The sequence below is a fragment of the Triturus cristatus genome, chromosome 2_1 (genome assembly GCF_964204655.1).
Source record: "Triturus cristatus chromosome 2_1, aTriCri1.1, whole genome shotgun sequence".
Taxonomy (NCBI): domain Eukaryota; kingdom Metazoa; phylum Chordata; class Amphibia; order Caudata; family Salamandridae; genus Triturus; species Triturus cristatus.
Genome location: NC_140581.1, coordinates 490,946,372 through 490,965,526, shown reverse-complemented (window position 1 = coordinate 490,965,526; position 19,155 = coordinate 490,946,372). Strand labels below are relative to the sequence as shown.

The following is a 19,155-nucleotide window of genomic DNA, read 5'->3' as shown; positions in this document are numbered from 1 at the left end:
GTCCTCCTGCACTCACTGGGGTTCACTTTAAATGTGCCAAAGTCACACCTGACTTCCTCTCAGAGGCTCCCTTTCATTGGAGCCGTTCTGGACTTGGTGCAGTTTAGGGCATATCTTCCTGCACGGCAAGTCCAGTATATTCAGGCTAGGATACCGATGTTTCAGCCTCTATCCTGGATGTCAGTGAGACTGAATCTGAGGTGCTGGGTCTCATCTACTTCTGCTGGTGAGCCATACCCGCTGTCATAAGCAGGCTCTGCAGTGAGACCTGAAGTTCAAGTGGGCGCAGCATCATGGGAATATCTCTGACATGGTCTAGATCTCTGAGCGAACTGCAAACAATCTGCAGTGGTGGCTTAAGGACCACGATTGGGTCAGCAGCAGACCCCTCACCCATCTCCAACCAAATCTGACTGTAATGACAGATGCATCATTCTTGGGATAGTGTGGCCATCTGGGAGAGGTGGAGATCCGAAGACTCTGGTCTCCAGCGTAATCTGGACCACACATCAACCTGTTGGAGCTCTGAGCGATCCGATTGGCATTCAGGAAAGGCTCCATCCAGGAAAGGCTAGTGCAAGTGAACTTTAAGCATTGTCATCAAAGCCTCCTTACCTGAGCATCTGCCCAGACAAACTGGTGTTTTGTACAAGAGCTTCCTTTCTACTGAAAGTGGTCACTTGCTTTCATGTAGGCCTGTCTGTCACTCTACCTACTTTTTTATGGTCTCGCTCATCCCTTCAGGGAAGAGGAGCGACTTCAATGTCAGACCCAAAAAGAACATTGTCATTCTACGTTGACCGCACACAGGAGTTCTGGGTGGACAACCAACTCTTCGTGGGGTATGTAGGAGCAAAGAAAAGACGAACTGTACAGAAGAGAACCGTCTCCTGATGGATCGTGCTCTGTATCAAAATCTGCTGCGCATTGGCTAAAAGGCAAGCCTCTGATGGGTTGCACCCTCATTCCACCAGAGCTAAAGCTGCAACTACTGCATTAGCATGCAGAGTTCCGGGCCTGGACATCTGCCAAACAGTAACGTGGGTTTCCGTGCACACATTTACCAAACACTACTACCTGGACAGTCCGGTCTGTAGGGATGGGCTTTTTGCCCGTTCGGTCTTGATGAACTTCCTCATCTGAAATTGGTCCATAGACCCACCTCCAGGGATGTATTGCTTGGGTATCTATTCGAAGGTAAGGAATCTGCGGCTAGAAGTCCCTATCAGATGAACAAGTTACTTCTTTTTGGTAACATCTTATCTGGTAGAGATGATCTAGCCACAGATTTCTTACTGACCCACCCATCCTCCTCCCTCTGCCAACAGATTTCTTGGGGGCAGGGTTTTCCCCTTTCTGGGCTCTAGTTTTGCAGTGGTCAGTGTACATCGTGGCTCCGGCCTTCTGGCGTGGAAAGTCTCAAACAGTAACTGACATCAGCACGCTGGGATGGCACCTATATAGCCACCTCACATATCACTTCCAGCACAGATGATTCTGAAGACAACGCGGAGCCGAACAACACCACCATCCGGTACACAGAAATACTGCTCAAGAAAAATTTCCAGATCCTGTCTGACGCTTGGGGATATTTCTAAGGTAAGTAATCTTCATCTAGATAGTCTCTACCAGATAAGGCATTACCGAAGGTAAATAATTATTCGGAGGAAACAGTGTGGAGAACCTAAATTGTACTTAAGTTATTTTTAGTATCACTTTAAAGTTTGCACGTACTGTATAATTTATCTTTACTTAAAGGGTCAATCAATTGTAGAGAAAAAAAACATTGTTTACTCAGTCCTGAATCTCTCACAGCCGCCAACAATAGGCCTTTCAAGGAATGTTGCCTTGTTTGATATCACCTGGGGTTTTTGGATGTATTGTGACATCATTCACGTGATGGCCCCTTTAATGTGGCATTAACACCTTGCATATCACTCACATTTCAAGTAGTATATGTCTGACTCGTGTGCTTTTGTTTTAGGTTCCGGATCTCTAAGAGCAAAGTTTGATCTATCAGAGGGACCCAGCAAACCAACAACAGTTGCAGTGCAGTTTGTTAGTGAAGGAGGCACCCTATCAGGAGTAGACTTAGAACTTGTTGGGAGTGGCTACAGGCTTTCCTTAATGAAGAAACGTTTCTCCTCTGGTAAGAAATGTAAAGATATTTGATGGCTTGCTTTACAACCCGGGCTGACCATAATATAAACATACACATAATTAGAGGTTATCAGCGTCGCCGCTGCTTTTTTGCTCAGCCCTCATTACTCCTGACAAGTATATTAGTACCAAGTGTACCAAATGGATGCAATGCAAAGCATCTCACATTTAAACTTAAGAAAGGTTAACAAATATCAGATTCTCAGGCACTGTTTGGAGGTCTCACCAATACGTGAAGTTTTTCCACTGAACAAGGGAGAAGGGGACAGATTTACGGTCGTATCTTTGAAAGCATACTTTTAACATATACATAATTGCTTCTAATTTATTTCCGCCTCTAGAGTGAGACCCCAGGATTCTTTCCATGCCGTTCTAATGCCTGGGGACAAACTGTATTCCTTCTAGATATGTGCTGATTCTAGATTATACTTGACATTGCACACAGTCATCAGTTAGCTTCTCAGTGTAACAAACAAACGTCAAAACCTGCTCAAATGCAACTGTCGTGGCTGCTAAAGTGTCCTGTGTAGTGTAGGTCAGGATTTGGTCTGGCAACTAGACTGCAACCTCACACTTCAGCATCCCAACGAGTTACATGTAAGCAGGAACAACCAACATCACAGACAAGGAACCATAATAGTGTCACCCTATGTCTTGTAATTATAATATTTGGGGAAGCCCTATTCCTTTGCGCCATGCAGGACGTGATGGCTGAACTATGTAAATATTTCAATTCAAAATCATTACTTCATGTAAAATAAATAACACTCCTACAAATGCTTTTCTTGTATCTGATTACCGGATGACCATACTAATGATATAACATATACTTTTAGGTTATCCTCCAACACTGTGAGTAAATTACATTCTCTTTTCTCCTCACTTTGGGGTGCCTTTGTATCGATACATACACTCGCTTCAGATTTTTGCCTGAGTAATTTGAGAGTACTATTGGCTCGGTTGATGAGTGTCACCCTTCCTTGTGTCCCGATATTTTATTTTACCTACTGTTGACTCCGTGTTTGGAGACCAGATTTACGGTCTAATGTGTTTTTAGGTTTCATCCTCTCTGAGTGAGTAACCTCCATTTTCTCACTTTGTGGTGGAAATTGAATGTGTATGAGCTGATGCCCACGCTCATCCTCAGATAGCAGCTTTAGAGTTATCTTGCCATTGGGGTGCTCTGAGAATATTATGGACTGTGTAGCCTCCATGTCACAGGTATTTACCCATTCATTCATCTCGCAGACCTGAATGCCCTTTAGTACCCTCAGTAATTTGGGTATTATTTCTCTCCCAGGTCCCATCTAATTTTCCAAGCTTGCAGAGAACTCTACATTCAAAATGAGTTTGAAACGTCATTGACACCTAGCACACTATTTGTTGAGAAATGTATTGAAATGCTACTTTAGAATTGTTCTTATATGTGCTTCTGAAGATACATATTTGAAAGAGGACTGTTTTACTATTTTTGATTTCCTTTCTTCTATGTACTTACTCCACACTGGGACACTGAGCACTTTTTCTTCTTTGTCTTTTGTCTACTGATTATTTGTAAGTTGGCTTTTTGTATATAAACTTCTGGATAGTCCATCTGGGATTGTATATACTTTTGATACATTAAAAACTTCCTACTAACACAGGGCAAGGTTTTTGGCTTACATTGATTTCTTACTTTACTTATCTTGTTTGTGCATTTATGGAATGATCTGAATTCTACTTTGCTGATTCAGAAATATTTCTAAAGAAAACCAGGTGAACCACTGTTTTACTGTGATGAACATGAAGGAGATCCGCGACCTTGAACTCAAGCTGTACATCACCGAACACTGCAGGAATTAACATAAGACCTGTACCTGCTCAAAGTTGAGGACAAGGACATGTTCCCACCCTAGGAGCCTGTCTTGCGACAGGTCATTGTCGCAATCCAAGTCTTCGGTCAAGTCAAGTCAAAAAAGAATCACAAGAAGTCCAAGAAGGCCTCATCTCAACCTCACCACTCTCATTCTGAGAAAGGATGAGGACATCAAGATGCCTCCTGGTCTTGCTCCCTCTCCCCAGAGGAACATGTTCTGCAGCTGGTTCCGATTTACCACGAATTTCCGGGTCCATCACGATGTCTCAACAGATCAACTCATTCAAGAAAGCCATGCTTTACCTCTTTGCCATCCCTAGCAGTTTCTTTGGGCCGCACTGATCCGAGGAGGCATCCTTTCAGGTTACCGTCAGCGGGTCCTCCGTCGATGCCATCTGTGCCTCTCAAACCCGCTTGAGGTTCAGCTTCAGAGCCAACTCCACACATGTAACCAAGATCCTTACCTGTTTCTTCCACATCGATCCTATTGTCATGTCTGACTCAAAACGTATCCATCTCCACCTCGGCAGAAGCTGCGTTCCGGCTCCAATGCAGTTTGACTCTGACAAAACCGTTCCCTTGCTGAGGAGCTGCCCTCCAGTGCTCCACCAGCTTTTCAGATCTGACTCTGACTAAAGTCAATTAATATTTGTCAATGATGGTAGGGATGACTTTGTCCCTCAGTTTGATGACAACAATTCTTATATGGACCTCCAAAAGGCCAGTAGGTTGGACACTTCCCCTTACATAGGGCTGGTCTCACATTTTGAGCCTTCTACTGAGGAATCTGCTTTGTTGGCCATAAGCCGCAAAGGTCTTGGATCTCCAGTTAACTCAATTGAGATAAAGACTGATGTCCTAACAGAGGTGCTACAAGTTAGATAATCTTAATCCAAACCCATACTAACCTTCAATGAGGCCTTGACTGACGCCCTAATGGGCAGTTGAAATAAACCCTGTTGCCACAGATCCACTCCGGGTGACCCTGCTCTTCTGATGCAGCTGCCTAACAGCAAGGCAATCTTTAATACTTTCCTGACTAGCCCCCCTCAAACAGAGAGTCAAAGAGAATTAAGGTATTTGAAAGGAAGAGGTTTTCTTCCGCTTGCCCCTCCCTTGGTTTTGTCAACACCAACTGCTTGCTAGGCAGGTATTCCCATTGCCTTATGGGGTTGCTGAAATCATACCTGCTGTCCTGGAGGAATACCGCCCTAATTTGGTGCAGATCCTTGAAGAGGACCAGAATATGGCCAGGTATGTCATCCAAACACAAGGAGATGATGGACGGAGCGCTGAAACTTTTCAGACACTCACCCCCAGTCACAGATCTGGGTTGAATCCATCATCATCATTCTTTAGCTCACTTCGCCACCTCAGTTCAGACCCAGCTATATGCAAATCAGTCTTGACCCTGTGCCTCATGGGAACAGTCCAGACCGAACTGCCAAGCCAGACCTTCTCTGAACCGGAAACAAGCATCCTGGGACCGGTTTCTGGATAACACCCTTCATCAGCCAGGCTACCTTGATTCCACTGGCAAAGTGAGAAAGGCACCCACGTCTGGGCATACCCTGCCAACTTAGGGCAAACAAAACAAATACAAGGAGATGATGGACGGAGTGCTGAAACCTTTTGAGACACTCACCCCCAGTCACAGATCTGGGTTGAATCCATCATCATTCTTTAAGTCACTTCGCCACCCTTGTTCAGACCCAGCTATATGCAAATCAGTCTTGACCCTGTGCCTCATGGGAACAGTCCAGACCGAACTGCCAAGACAGGTCTTCCCTGAACCAAAAACAAGCATACTGGGATCGGTTTCTGGGTAATTCCCTTCATCAGCCAGGCTAGTTTGAATCCAGTGGCAAAGTGAGCAAGGGAGCCACGTCTGGGTATACCCTGCCAACTTAGGGTAAACAAAACAAACACAAGGAGATGATGTCATCCAGTCAGGCCTAGACACAACAAGCTGCTTAGGCAGAGCGGTTGGTCCTACTATAGTGCTCCTGCGCCTCCCGCGGATGAGATTCTTGGGTGACGTTCAAGTGTCACTCATGGACATAACTTTTGATGGATCTCGTCTCTTTGGCAAGTTGCTTCACTTTGTGCTCAAGTGTTTTAAAAAGAGTAGAGGTACTGCACTTTCCCTTGGTCTTTTTAGACCCACAAAGCAGTATCCACAGCAATTTTGCTGCTTTCAAAGCATTGCAAGGGGGTTTGTCAACCAACATCATCAAGGCCCACCACCCCATCAGTAATCACCCCAGTCCTTTTGTCGTATGAGAACCAGCAGACAATGGCCAGGCCCACATGAACAGTAAACATCCTTATCCCCAGTCCCTCCAGCAGTAGCCTACAAGCTGCTTTAGTTTACTTATATTGGCATGCAACCAACCCCATCGGAGGCAGGATCTGACAGTTTATCCACGGGTGGCAAACGATTACATCTGACAGGTAAGTGCTGCAGATAGTCCAACAAGACTAATTCCTGCCATTCCTTTCCATCCCACCGCATCTTCCACTATTCAAAGGACAGCGTGTCCATTTAGCTTCAGGAAGCACAGACTCTTTTAGACAAAGGAGACATAAAGAGGGTCCAAGCTTCGGATGTTGGATGTGGGTGCTGCTCCTTGTATTTACTTCTGCCAAAGGAGGGCAGGTCCTCTACCGTATTTTTAGACCTTCGGACCCTCAGTATCATCCTGCTGAAGTTCAAATTCAAAATGCTCACACTGGCCAGTGTTCTATCTGTTTTGAATGTAGGATAATGGTGTTGGGCCTGCAGTACGCCTGTTTGCATACCCCTGCATTCCAGGTCCAAACATGCTCCCTGTGGGCCAAGGTGGGCCTTGAGCTTTTTCAGTTTGTTGTGCTCCCTCATGGCCTCACCAGTGCCCCTCGGGTGTTAACAAAGATGTTGGCGTTGGTTACTGTCTATCTTCAGAGTTCAAGGATACCAGTCTTCTCCTACATCAACAAGTGGTTTCTGTAGGCGGGCTGATCATAGTCGTAAACAACCTCCAAACATTGGTGAACCTCTTCACATTGCTGGGGTCCACAATTAACCTGCTGAAGTAACACCGGACTCCTTCACAGTGGCTTCCTTTCATTAGAGCTCTCCAGATTAACGGGTCCAGGGCATTCAGGCTATGATCCAATGTTTTAGTTTCTATCCTGGATCTCAGTGAGGATGGCTCTGAGGCTTCTTGGTCAACTGACCTCCTGTATTCTATTCTCAACCATGCCAGATGGCATAGGCGAGCTCTGCAGTGGGATCTGAACTTTCAGTGGGCTCAGCCCAGGTGAACTTTTCAGATTCCATTCAGGTTTTTGAGGAAACTACAAAAGATTTGCAGTGGTGGCTGCACAACCGAAATCGCACCAGTGGCCGACCCTTCTCTCTACCCCCACCCAGAGAAGATGGTGGTGACGGATGGGCCCGTGTTTGGTTGGGGAATTCATCTGGAAGAGGTGGAGATCAGAGGGCTTTGATTTCTGGCAGCGACCCACCTTCACATCTGCTTGCTGGAGTTTCAGGTCATTCACTTGACAACTAAAAGCCTTCCTATCGTACTTTAGGGGGAGGCCGGTTTAGCTCTTCACGGACAACCCCACCGCCATCTGGTATTGCAACTAGCGGGCCGGGTAGGGTCCTGAACTCTGTGCCAGGAGGCCCTGGGCCCCCTCCCCTGCTCCCCTGGATCTGGCGAGAGTGCATCTCCCTCATAGTACGCAACCTGGTGGGATCTTTAAATGCCTGGGTGCGCAAACTCGGGACCAGCTCAGCTAGAGATCACAAATGGCACCTGCAGGTGGTGCAGCACATTTTCCATTAATGGGGAGAACCCTAGTTCGATCTCTTCATCGCTGCCAAGAATATGCAGTGTCAACACTTTAGCGCATTGGCGTTCCCAAAAAGAGCATCAACATATGCTCTGCAATTAGTACAATCGGGAGACAATTACATTGAATTACAGTATTTCCTGTTCTGATGGATACATCTGCCAGTGGATTCCTCACCTTGTGAATATCCCCTGCACCAGCAAAATTCGGAAACTTTTGTAGCAGTCCACGCCGATGTGGTCGAAGACGACGTCACAGAGACACGGCTCCGCTCGCGACTCCGCTGACGTCACCTGCTCCATAAGAAGACCTCGTCGGCGTGATGACGTCAGTTCCCTTTTTTCCGCACCGACGACGCCAACGGATCTGTTACTTTGTGTATTTTCTGAAAATTTTCTGTCTTTCTTCGAAGATGTCGACAAGGAAGTCGGGTTTCAAGCCCTGTCGAGAATGTGACAAGCACATGTCTATTACCGACCCACACGAGGACTGTGTTTGGTGCCTTTCATCCGACCACGATGTGGGTGGTTGTTCCAGCTGCCGCAAGATGAGCTCGAAGGCTCTCAAGGAAAGAGAAGCGAAGCTCTTTATCGCTCGGATGAAGAAGAAGGAAAAAAGAGGAAGGAGGAGGTCTGGATCCAGGTCGAGGTCGGCGTCCAAGTCGACTTCGGGGCATGCTTCGAAAAGTAAGAAGCATAAGAAAAAGAGGAGGCATTCTTCACATCATCACTCCGACAAGGGTTTGGCTCTGAAGTCGAAGTCGCCTACTCGACGTAGGAGAGAGTCAGTCTCTCCTTCTCCGGTCCCGGCTTCACCTCCAGCTCCTTCTTCTCCGGTGACTTCGCCGGCTCCGGCTGAATCTCCGGTGCCGGTATCATCCCCGACGCCGGTTCCATCTCCGGCTCCAGCTGATTCTCCGTCTCCGGCCCCGGGTGAGGATCTTCAGGCTCCGGGTGAGACTGTGACGCCGCTTGTACCACCGTCTGCGCCGCCAGGCCCGAGTCCGGTGCTGCCTGACCAGTATCCTGCATTCCCTGGTCCAGGTCAGGACCCCTCGCATTATCTTAATGCCATGTACGGGGTGTTTTCAAGGGCCATGTATACCTCTGGTGCACCTGTGGGTCCGATGGGTCCGATGGCTTTCAATTTGGGAGTGACGCAGGTCTACCCTCAAGCTCCGTTCATGCCATTCTTTCCGGCGACGCCGTCTTAGCAGCTACCGGCGCCGAGAACATCGACGCCGCTTCCCTCTTCACCGGCGCCGACTCGACTTCGTTCGACGCCGGCTGCTCCAGCGGATCCGCGTTCGACGCCGCTGCCGGCGCCGTCAGATTCGAACACGGCGCCGCCGACGCCGCTGGTGCGGATTCGTTCCAGAAGGGAAGCACAGAGAGTGGTGGATGAGAGACGCTTTCTGTTGGAAGAGGCTGAAGAGGGAGAGTTAGTCGAATCTGATGAGGTGTTTGGAGAACTGAAGGAGGCAAGTGGATTGGATTTGTCTCCAGAGTGGGAAATAAGTCCACCATCAGATGATCCCTCTAAAGATGCAGCGCCGTATCATGCGGTCATCAGAAAAGCTGCAGAGTTGTTGGACCTACAGTTACCATCCACGGAGTTCAGGTCTAATATACTTATTGAGGTGCTGCATTCACCTACAGCGGTCTCGGAGCCTTTGTTACCCTTTAATGAGGCTATTATGGAACCTGTGCTGGAGGTATGGCGCAAGCCTTTTTCAGCTCCTGCGGTCTCCAGGGCAGTCGCAAGGAGATATAGAGTGGCTCCAGGGGATCCTGAATTTCTAACTTCGCACCCTTCGCCTGAGAGCTTGGTGGTCCAGGCGGCTTGTTTGGGAAGGTCAAAGGGGGCCTTTCCTCAGGTTCCAGGAGACAGAGAGGCCAAAAAGGTGGACCAATCTGCCAAAAAGGTCTTTTCATCAGCCAGCATGGCTCTCAAGTCCACGAATGCGACGTGTTTATCGGGGCGCTATATCCATGCGCTAACGGATTCGGCAAAGAAGATTGCACCAAAGCTGTCGGAGGAGGATAGGGCTGGCTTCAATGAAGTTCTGACTGATGCCCAGGCTGCTGCTCGACAAGTCATTCAGAGTGGACTGGACACGGCAGACTCAGTTGCCAGAGTCATGGGGTCTTCTGTTGCCACCAGGAGGGGTGCATGGCTAAAGTCCTCTGAATTCTCCTCGGATGTGCAGTCGACCTTATTAGACTTGCCTTTTGATGGGTCTGGCTTGTTCGGGAAGAACGTACTACAAAACAATGTTCACAAGGAACTCATTTGGAATTAATTTTCTATCACAAACAACATCAATAGTTGTCTTTGAGTTAATCTTTCACCAAGTTAACATAAAGTTAACAATTCAAACAGTAAGCCTACACACAGCAATTATTTTACAAAGCCTCAGCCGAGGTCTTTTATTGAACTAGCAAAATGTCAAAACACATATAAAAACATATCATATGTACAATACTTCTCTCTTTTTCTTACATTTACAGTGCAAAGTGACCCCAGTGAAACCATAACCATACAAACACCAATAAACAAAAAACACTTAATAAAGGTACAAAAAAGGTTATTGGAGAAAGGTAAACAAGGACAGTTTTGTAAATGATATGGTAATTCAGTCAGAGCTGTCTCTTATTTTGTTTGTCGACGGCGTTTCGACCCACTTCTAGATACCGGGTCTCATCAGGACTGTAAATTTGGGGACTAGTTTATGGCATACACATGTCCATGTTGGATCCGGTATGCAATTTAAATAATAGTATCCGCACTTAGCCAATAGAGCATCTAATTATAACTTCCACTGGTATGAATGAATTGGTCGGGATTGGACAGAATTCTTAGGATTTTATGTTATTGGTATCCCTATTTTCGGGACGCCCCATCATTTTAGGGTAATGCGACCTGTTCTTATAGCGCTTTTGATTACTGCTGTATTGTAATGTAGAAGAAAAGGGGGTTCCGTGATAATAATAACTGATCAATTCCACCTTCAACCTTCAACACGCTGTTAGTTCGTGTCTTGCCTGCAACGGACTGAATCACGCTGGCTCCTAGACCATCCGTCGACAAACAAAATAAGAGACAGCTCTGACTGAATTACCATATCATTTACAAAACTGTCCTTGTTTACCTTTCTCCAATAACCTTTTTTGTACCTTTATTAAGTGTTTTTTGTTTATTGGTGTTTGTATGGTTATGGTTTCACTGGGGTCACTTTGCACTGTAAATGTAAGAAAAAGAGAGAAGTATTGTACATATGATATGTTTTTATATGTGTTTTGACATTTTGCTAGTTCAATAAAAGACCTCGGCTGAGGCTTTGTAAAATAATTGCTGTGTGTAGGCTTACTGTTTGAATTGTTAACTTTATGTTAACTTGGTGAAAGATTAACTCAAAGACAACTATTGATGTTGTTTGTGATAGAAAATTAATTCCAAATGAGTTCCTTGTGAACATTGTTTTGTAGTACGTTGTACTTACCCGGTTCGCAGGGACATAAGGGTTGCTCTTGTGATTTTGAATATTGTTCGGGAAGAAGGCGGATGCTGCTCTCGAACGCTTCAACGAGAGTTAGGCTACGGCTAGGTCGTTGGGCCTTCAATCCCAGCCGAGAGGTTCTTTTAAAAGGTATAGGGGCTTTGGAAAGGTGACTTTTCGCTCCTATAGACCAACCCAGCAGCAGCAGCAAGGTTCCTCGTCGAGAGGTTACAGAGGAAGAATTAGGGGTCGCACACGTGGCCGTCAGCTCTCCTCCTCCTCTTCCTCCTCCTCTGCCCCTCTCACCACTGCAAAGCAGCCCTAGATTCGACATTCCGGATCATGCTGGTCCTGTGGGGGGTCGGCTTACCCATTTTCTACAAGATTGGGAATCTGTAACTACAGATCTCTGGGTTCTAGATCTTGTAGAAAATGGGTACGCCCTTCCCTTTCGGGAATTCAGGGATGCTACTCCCGGTATTTCCTGATTCCGAAAAAGGACGGCAGGTTGCGTCCGATATTTGACCTCAGAATTCTGAACTTTTACCTGAAACAGGAGAAGTTCAAGATGTTCACCCTTGCGCAGGGTCTTCAGGCGCTGAATCAGGGGGACTGGATGGTTCGCTCGACTTGCAGGATGCGTATTTTCACATCCCCATCCTGAAGTCGCACAGAAAGTATCTCCGTTTCACGGTAGGGTCGCAACATTATCAGTTTGCGGTCCTACCGTTTGGTCTTACTTCAGCACCTCGAGTCTTCACGAAGGTGATGGCAGTGGTGGCAGCCCATCTCAGAAGGACGGGGATTTCAGTTTTCCCTTATTTGGACGACTGGCTGATAAAAGCGGAGTCGCCAGAGAAGGTGCTGCGTCACCTGCAGGATACAACTCGGCTGTTGTACAAATTGGGTTTTTCGAAAAATGTACCCAAATCTCACCTGGTGCCCTCTCCGCGCAACCTGTTCATAGGTGCGGTACTGGACACTACTGTGTGTCGAGCATTCCCTCCTCCTCAAAGGATTCTCGACATACAGGAAATGATTCCTTTATTTTACAGCGGAGCGGTCGTTCCAGTTCTGAAGGTCCTTCGCCTGCTCGGTCTGTTCGCTTCCTGCATCCTGTTGGTCAACCATGCACGCTGGCACATGAGGGCGCTCCAGTGGTGCCTCCGCAAGCAGTGGTATCAGCACAAAGGGGATCTCAGGGAGTCTGTGAGGATCTCCAGAGAAGCTGCAGCGAATCTATCTTGGTGGAGTGTGGAGGGCAATCTGTCCCAAGGGAAGCCCTTCCATCTACCTCCATCGGTGACAACGGTGATATCGGATGCCTCCACCTTAGGGTGGGGTGCTCATCTGGGGGATCTGGAGATCAAGGGTCTTTGGTCTCCAGAAGAAAGGTTGCTTCACATCAACCTTCTGGAATTGCGGGCGATACGTTTGGCACTCAGGCCTTCCTCCCTTCCCTTCGCGGTCAGTCTGTTCAAGTCCTGACGGACAATACGACCGCGATGTGGTATATAAACAAACAGGAAGGGGTGGGGTCTCTTTGTCTCTGCAGAGAGGCCCTGCGTCTATGGTCCTGGGATCAGGTCCATCAGATTTGTCTAATGGCAAATCATCTGACCGGGGTTCTGAATGTTGGTGCAGACAGTCTGTCGGCAGTTCTCCGCCGACCACGAGTGGAGGTTTCATCCAGAGGTAGTTTGTCACGTCTTTCGGACGTGGGGGACTCCTAGGGTGGGCCTATTCGCCACTCAAGAGAATGCTCATTGCCCGTCTTTTTGCAGTCTCCAGTATCCGATGCAGGGAGCGTTGGGGGACGCGTTTCAGTTGAGTTGGGGTTCACGACTCCTTTACGCGTTTCCTCCCATACCCTTGATTCCTCGGGTTCTGAGGAAGATTCGCCAAGACCGGGCCCAAGTTATATTGGTCGCCCCGGATTGGCCAAGAAGGGTGTGGTACACAGATCTTCTCCACCTCTCCTCGTGCCCTCCGCTCCGTCTCCCGTTGAGGGCAGACCTCCTCTCGCAGTCGGAGGGACAGGTTCTACACCCCCACCTCTAGAGCTTACACCTTCATGCCTGGAGATTGAACGGGGCAACCTGAATTCTTTCTCTCTCCCACCAGATGTGGTGGATGTTATTTTATCAGCCAGGCGACACACCACCAAATCTATATACTCATATAGGTGGTCTAAATTTGTGCTTTGGTGCGGAGAGAGGTCCATTGATCCCTTGAAGGCTCGTCTGTCTAACATTCTACAGTTTGCCCTTTCTCTGGCTCAGCAAGGCTTTGCTGTGGCTACTGTGAAAGGATATTTATCGGCTTTGTCGGCTTTCCTTTGTTTGCCGGATCAGCCGTCATTATTCAAATCACCTATTGTTCTTCATTTTATAAAGGGCCTTACAAACAAGTTTCCTCCGTCTCCTTTTATTATGCCTCAATGGGACTTAAACCTTGTGTTAACTTATCTTATGGGTTCTCCCTTCGAAGGCACGGAAAAAAGGGGCGGAACTGACGTCATCACGCCGACGAGGTCTTCTTATGGAGCAGGTGACGTCAGCGGAGTCGCGAGCGGAGCCGTGTCTCTGTGACGTCGTCTTCGACCCCATCGGCGTGGACTGCTACAAACGTTTCCGAATGTTGCTGGCGCAGGGGATATTCACAAGGTGAGGAATCCACAGGCAGATACTGTATCCACCAGAAAAAGCGTTACCGAAGGTAAGTAACTTGTTCTTCTCATGTAATCAATGGTACATACATCTTTACCTTAGCAACTCATTTCATGTCTAAACCTATGCTACACTACTTCCCTCATAGGCCTCTGTAGGTCTGCCAGGCTCTCCATATTGTCTCCCATTTCCTCTTGTATATTGTTTGTTCTACTTGCCTGCACCAGGCTAAGTCAGTTTTCCACTCTCCTATCACCGGAATCTCTGTTGCTCCCCATTTCCTCACAACCTTCTGCTTTGCCACTCCCAGTGCCAAAGCCACCCACTGCCTTGTGTGTCTGGGCCAGTCTTCCTCCCCGGTAATCATAAGTAAAAACTATTTTGGTGACAGCTGCACGTCTACTCCCGTAACTACCATTAGTACTTCCCACAACTCTGTTTCAAAACTCTTGTAACCTTGGGCAGCCCCATATTAAATGATAGAAGGTCCTCGTAAGGCTTCTATCCATTCCTTCTCTTCAAACGGACCAATGTCCCCCTCTCAGGTTGCTCTCTGTGAACTCAATATTTCTAGATCTGGGAAATGGTCTTTTCATGCAATGGCTTGGTCAGTATTCTGTCCTCTAACGGCGAGGCTTCTCCCAGTGTATCCCCTTCCCTTAGATAATTGGTTGTAGCATGTCCTAGCTGCACGTCCCACAACCACTTCCCTTTTCCCATCTCAGATTCCGTTTGAAGGGTTGCAAATGCAATGTAGGCTTGACCCCTCCATATGCCACCTAGCGTCTCAATGCCCAACAGCTCCCATTTCACAAATACCTTTAGTTTACTCACTTTTCTCAACCAAGCGCCATCCCAGAGTGGGGTCATCCCTCTAAACTTACCCTCCCACCCTAAGTATTCCGTGGCCTCCCACCAGGCAAATGCCACTGTCTGGGTGTGTTGTGCTAAGTTCCTCACTAGTCGTTTGGTGTACAGTATCGATTGAGGCCCTCCTTTGCCTATGGCTAGTCTGTCCACCCTGTAGCCTGGTTCCAGTCACTCTCCAAACATCCACCTGTTTACTGATTCTGCCACCCAGTAGGAGCTTCGGATGTCTGGTATTGCTAATCCTCCCTCATAGACCACTCTTTGCAATTTGTGTAACGCTATCCGTGGTGCGCCTCCTCCCCACAGCAAGTATCGCAACTCTGCCTCTACTCTTTGAAAGCATAGTGGAGGTACGTTGTATGGTTTATTTTGCAGTGCGTATAATAAACGGGGGAGGGCCATCATCTTAAACAAGGTCACTCGCCCCATCAAAGTAAGGGGCAGGGTCTGCCAGTTCTTGCCATCCACAATCTATCTAGCTGTGATCCCAGATTATGGCGATAGAACTCCTGAGCACTTCTCGTTACGTATATTCCTAAATACTTGAAACCCTTCATCTCAACTGGCACCGTACATCTAGAAGTTAGCTCTGGGGCACCCCCTGCTAGTGGAAAGAGCAATGATTTATTCAAGTTAATTTGGTATCCTGAGTATTCCCCGTAGATTCGGAATAGCTGCAGTATTCTGTCAATTGACTGCCGTGGTTTCTTAACATATAGTAGGACATCATCCGCATATAACGAGATGCATTCCTCCCCAATCAGGATCTCCCAAATCAAAGGATCCTGACATACCCATGCCGCCTTATGCTCCAGAGCAAACAGCAGTGGGCACAGTGGGTATCCCTGCCTTGTTCCCTTTCAGAGAGGGAATGCCCTTGACTCTGTGGCGTTGACTCGTGCTCTGGGCAGGTGCTGTTGATAGAGCAGCCTAACCCACACTATAAACTGTGGTCCAAATCCCAGTTTGTCTAGCACTGCAAAGAGATAGTTCCATTCCCCACTATTGAAGGCCATTCTGGAATCTAAAAACTGGAGCGCCACCTGTTCGTCCGAGATTGCCTCTGTAAGGTTAAGGACCCCAAACAATCTACGTAGGTTAAGTAAGCTTCCCCTATGGGGCATAAATCCCGATTGATCAGGGTGTACAAGGGAGGTAATCACCTTGCCCAATCGCAGGGATAGGAGTTTCGCCAAAACCTTCACTTCATAATTAAACATGGAGATTGGTCCTTACGAACCGCATTCTGTAGGTGGTTTACCCTCTTTTGGTATTGTGGCTATTACCACTGTCTCTGATCTGGGGGGGAGTATTCCCACTTTTCTTGCCTCTTTCAGCATGTCTAGCATATGATCTGCTGTCCCTTCACAATAGACATTTATAGATTTACACCGGGAGAACATTCGGTCCCACTGCCTTACCCAATTGCAGTGAGAGGGACGTTGCCTTTATTTCTTCTGTCGTTACGTCTCCCTCTAGCATCTCTCTGTCTTCCTCTGACATCCGTGGTAATGCAATATCGTGTAGGAAGTCACTACACTCCTTCTCTGTTTTCACTGAAGAGGAAGCATATATTCCTTCATTGTAAGTTGCACATTTCTCGCACCCTCGGGATAAACCCTTCTTCGCACAATCATTTATACATATCCCCTTGCTGAGCTTATTACCTTAAGTTGACTCCACTATCTGTAACAAGGTGGCCTCCTGTTCTCTTTATCCCACTAGCAGTCTCTTGACTCAGGCACACTTTTACCTTACTTCTGATTGCTGCGTCTTACTTCCTCTCTTTTCCACTTGCTCCGGGAACAGGCTCTTTGATCTCTTCTCTTACACGTGGCACCTGACTTGCCATGTGATTTTCTTGGCCCTGATGTCCTTGGCCATGAGTCCTACCTTTGCTTTTTACTCAAGTTGCTGGTCGCCAACCTTCCAACCACTCCCAGGCCTCTTCTGGAGTTTCAAAGTGCCATGTCTTGCCTTCAGCTATCTCTTGTAGTTTTGCAGGGAACAGCATTCTATATTTAAGTTTGTGGTCTCTCGGTTCCCGTTTCACCGCTTCAAAGCTCCTTCTTTGCCGTTGCACATGTAGTGTGAAGTCTGGGAAAAAGCAGATTTGGGCATTTTCAAATCAGATGTCTCCCATGCATCTAGCAGCCTGGAGTACTGCATCGCTGTCTCTGTAATTGAAGACTTATGCTATAATTGTCCCCGGGAGAGCCCCAATCTGGGCGGCGGTATTGGTGCACTGTGCGCCCTTTTGATCGAAAAGAAATTGGAGAGTCTCTTGGGCTTCAAAACTTTCCTGATAAAGTCCTCTAAAAAGAGATCCACACTTGGGCCCTCCGCCCCCTCCGGGACCCCCACCACCCTTATGTTATTCCTTCTCGCTCTTCCTTCTTGACCTTCTAATTTCACTGCCATTTCAGTAGCCTACTGGGTAAGCGTCTGCACCTGAGCTTCCAGGCGCTTCATGGTTGATTGGAGCCGAGTTATATTTGTCTCAGCTATCGTTACTTTATCGGAGATTTTATGCAGGTTAGCTCAGATCAGGTACGTTTTAATCTGCACCGTGTCAATTTTAGGCTCTAGTGCTCTTTTTAGGACTTGAATTGTCGCCATAATTTCTCCTAATGTAGGCTCCGCTGTTTCTTCTGCTTGTGACACCACAAGCTTTTTGGGACTGTGTAGTTGGCCATTTTGTTGGACTGGGGGCTCCCACGCTAGGGTCTGTCACGCCCTTTGGGGCCCCACCACTCGGTCTTATATGTCCACTCTTGAGATTGTGTGTTGAATGTCCCTCAATTGTTTCTCCAGTGGCGGCAGGGGGGCCTTGAGTCATTTCAGATTGTCTCTGCTGATTTGAAGACCTTCGGGTAGTCCCCTTCTGACCCTCCTGAGTGCATTTGCTGGAAGGTCGCTACGTGATTCTGGCTCGCTTATGAAGTAGCTACTCATTCTTCACTATGCGCCGGCTTAGTCCTTCGACGCATCCAGGGCCGTGGCTGCCTACTTGATTCTCCTCTTGAGGCGATCACCCTCCCAGCCGGCCTGGGTTAAGAGCAGCCATATTTCTCACCCCCTGCTTGGCCCCTACTCTGTGTATTGGTCTTCAACAGCTCCGTCACCTGATCAGATGCTTGCTGATTTTTGACACTCTTCTCATCACTGCTAGGGCCTTCTCTCTGTAAGTACTTTTGACACTCTACTTATCTCAGTGTTCTTTTAAGACCCTGTAGCGGTTCTCATATGGCCTCGCTCTTCGCCCATGGGTGTTGGCCGCTCCAGTATCCTTCCAGGGTTATGCGTGGCGTGTACAGTCCTCAGAGGAGCTCTCTCTTCTCCTTGCACGCTGTTATGTTGAGGGACTTGGGAGCGGCACCTCTGTGCAGCCTTTTCCACTGTCCTGCGGTGACTGCGTTGCTCACCGTTTCGGTAGGCACCCACTGCGTGGGTCACAATGTGTTTTTTCACTCCCTCTTACACTTTAAGTCTTCACCATCTTGCGGGGCTCAGGTTCGGCACCTCTTTCTTCCCAGGACTACGTTCTCCGCACCGGGTATGGCTTGTGTGGGCGTCCACTGTCCACCATCCAGAACACGGTGCAGCCTACTTCAGCTATGCCGAGGGGCCCGGGAGCGACACCTCTGTACGGCCTCCTTCCAGCCCCCTGGTGACTGCGTTGCACACTGCTCCCTTGGTTGCCCACCGTCTAGGTCCCAATGATTTCACCCCTCTTCCATTTTAGCTCCTCGTTATCCTGTGGGGCTCAACACCTTGTTACCTCCTTCATTCTGGGGTCGCAGCCTCCGCACCGGGTGTGGTTTGTGTGGGTGTCTGCTGTCCGGAACACTCACGGCCCAAGTCTGTTATGCCGAGGGGCCCAGGAGTGGTACCTCCGTACGGCTTCTTTCCAGCTCAGCGGTGACTACGTTGCGCACTGCACTTTGGCTCCTCGTTATCATGTGGGGCTTGGGCTCGGCTCCTCTTAACCTTCTTATTCTGAGGTCTGTGGCTTCGGCACCGGGTGCAGCTTGTATGAGCGCCTGTCGTCTGGAGCACGGGGCGGCCCAGCTCTCTCCTCGTTCTCTCCCACCATGTGCTGGCGGTCTCTTATCCATAGTTCTGCGGATGTATTACTTCACAAATCAGTTCCCTGCACTCCTTATATCAGCCTCGACACTTTCGCACTCAGAACCCTGTTTTTTTGGGCCGGATAATGGATGGATTTCTGGGTTTTCCTCCTTCGTTCAGCGGAGCTT

The 19,155-nt window shown here is 48.0% G+C and overlaps 1 protein-coding gene across 3 annotated transcripts in view; it reads left to right on the top strand.

The window, feature by feature from the left end:
* FCHO2 (FCH and mu domain containing endocytic adaptor 2) overlaps window positions 1–19,155 on the top strand; it is a 1,031,922-nt gene that overhangs the window by 987,697 nt on the left and 25,070 nt on the right. For all 3 annotated transcript variants that reach the window (XM_085632343.1, XM_085632342.1, XM_085632344.1), the window contains one exon: window positions 1,985–2,149. In XM_085632343.1, the coding sequence (XP_085488469.1) occupies window positions 1,985–2,149 (165 nt within the window). The remainder of the gene's footprint in view (window positions 1–1,984; window positions 2,150–19,155) is intronic.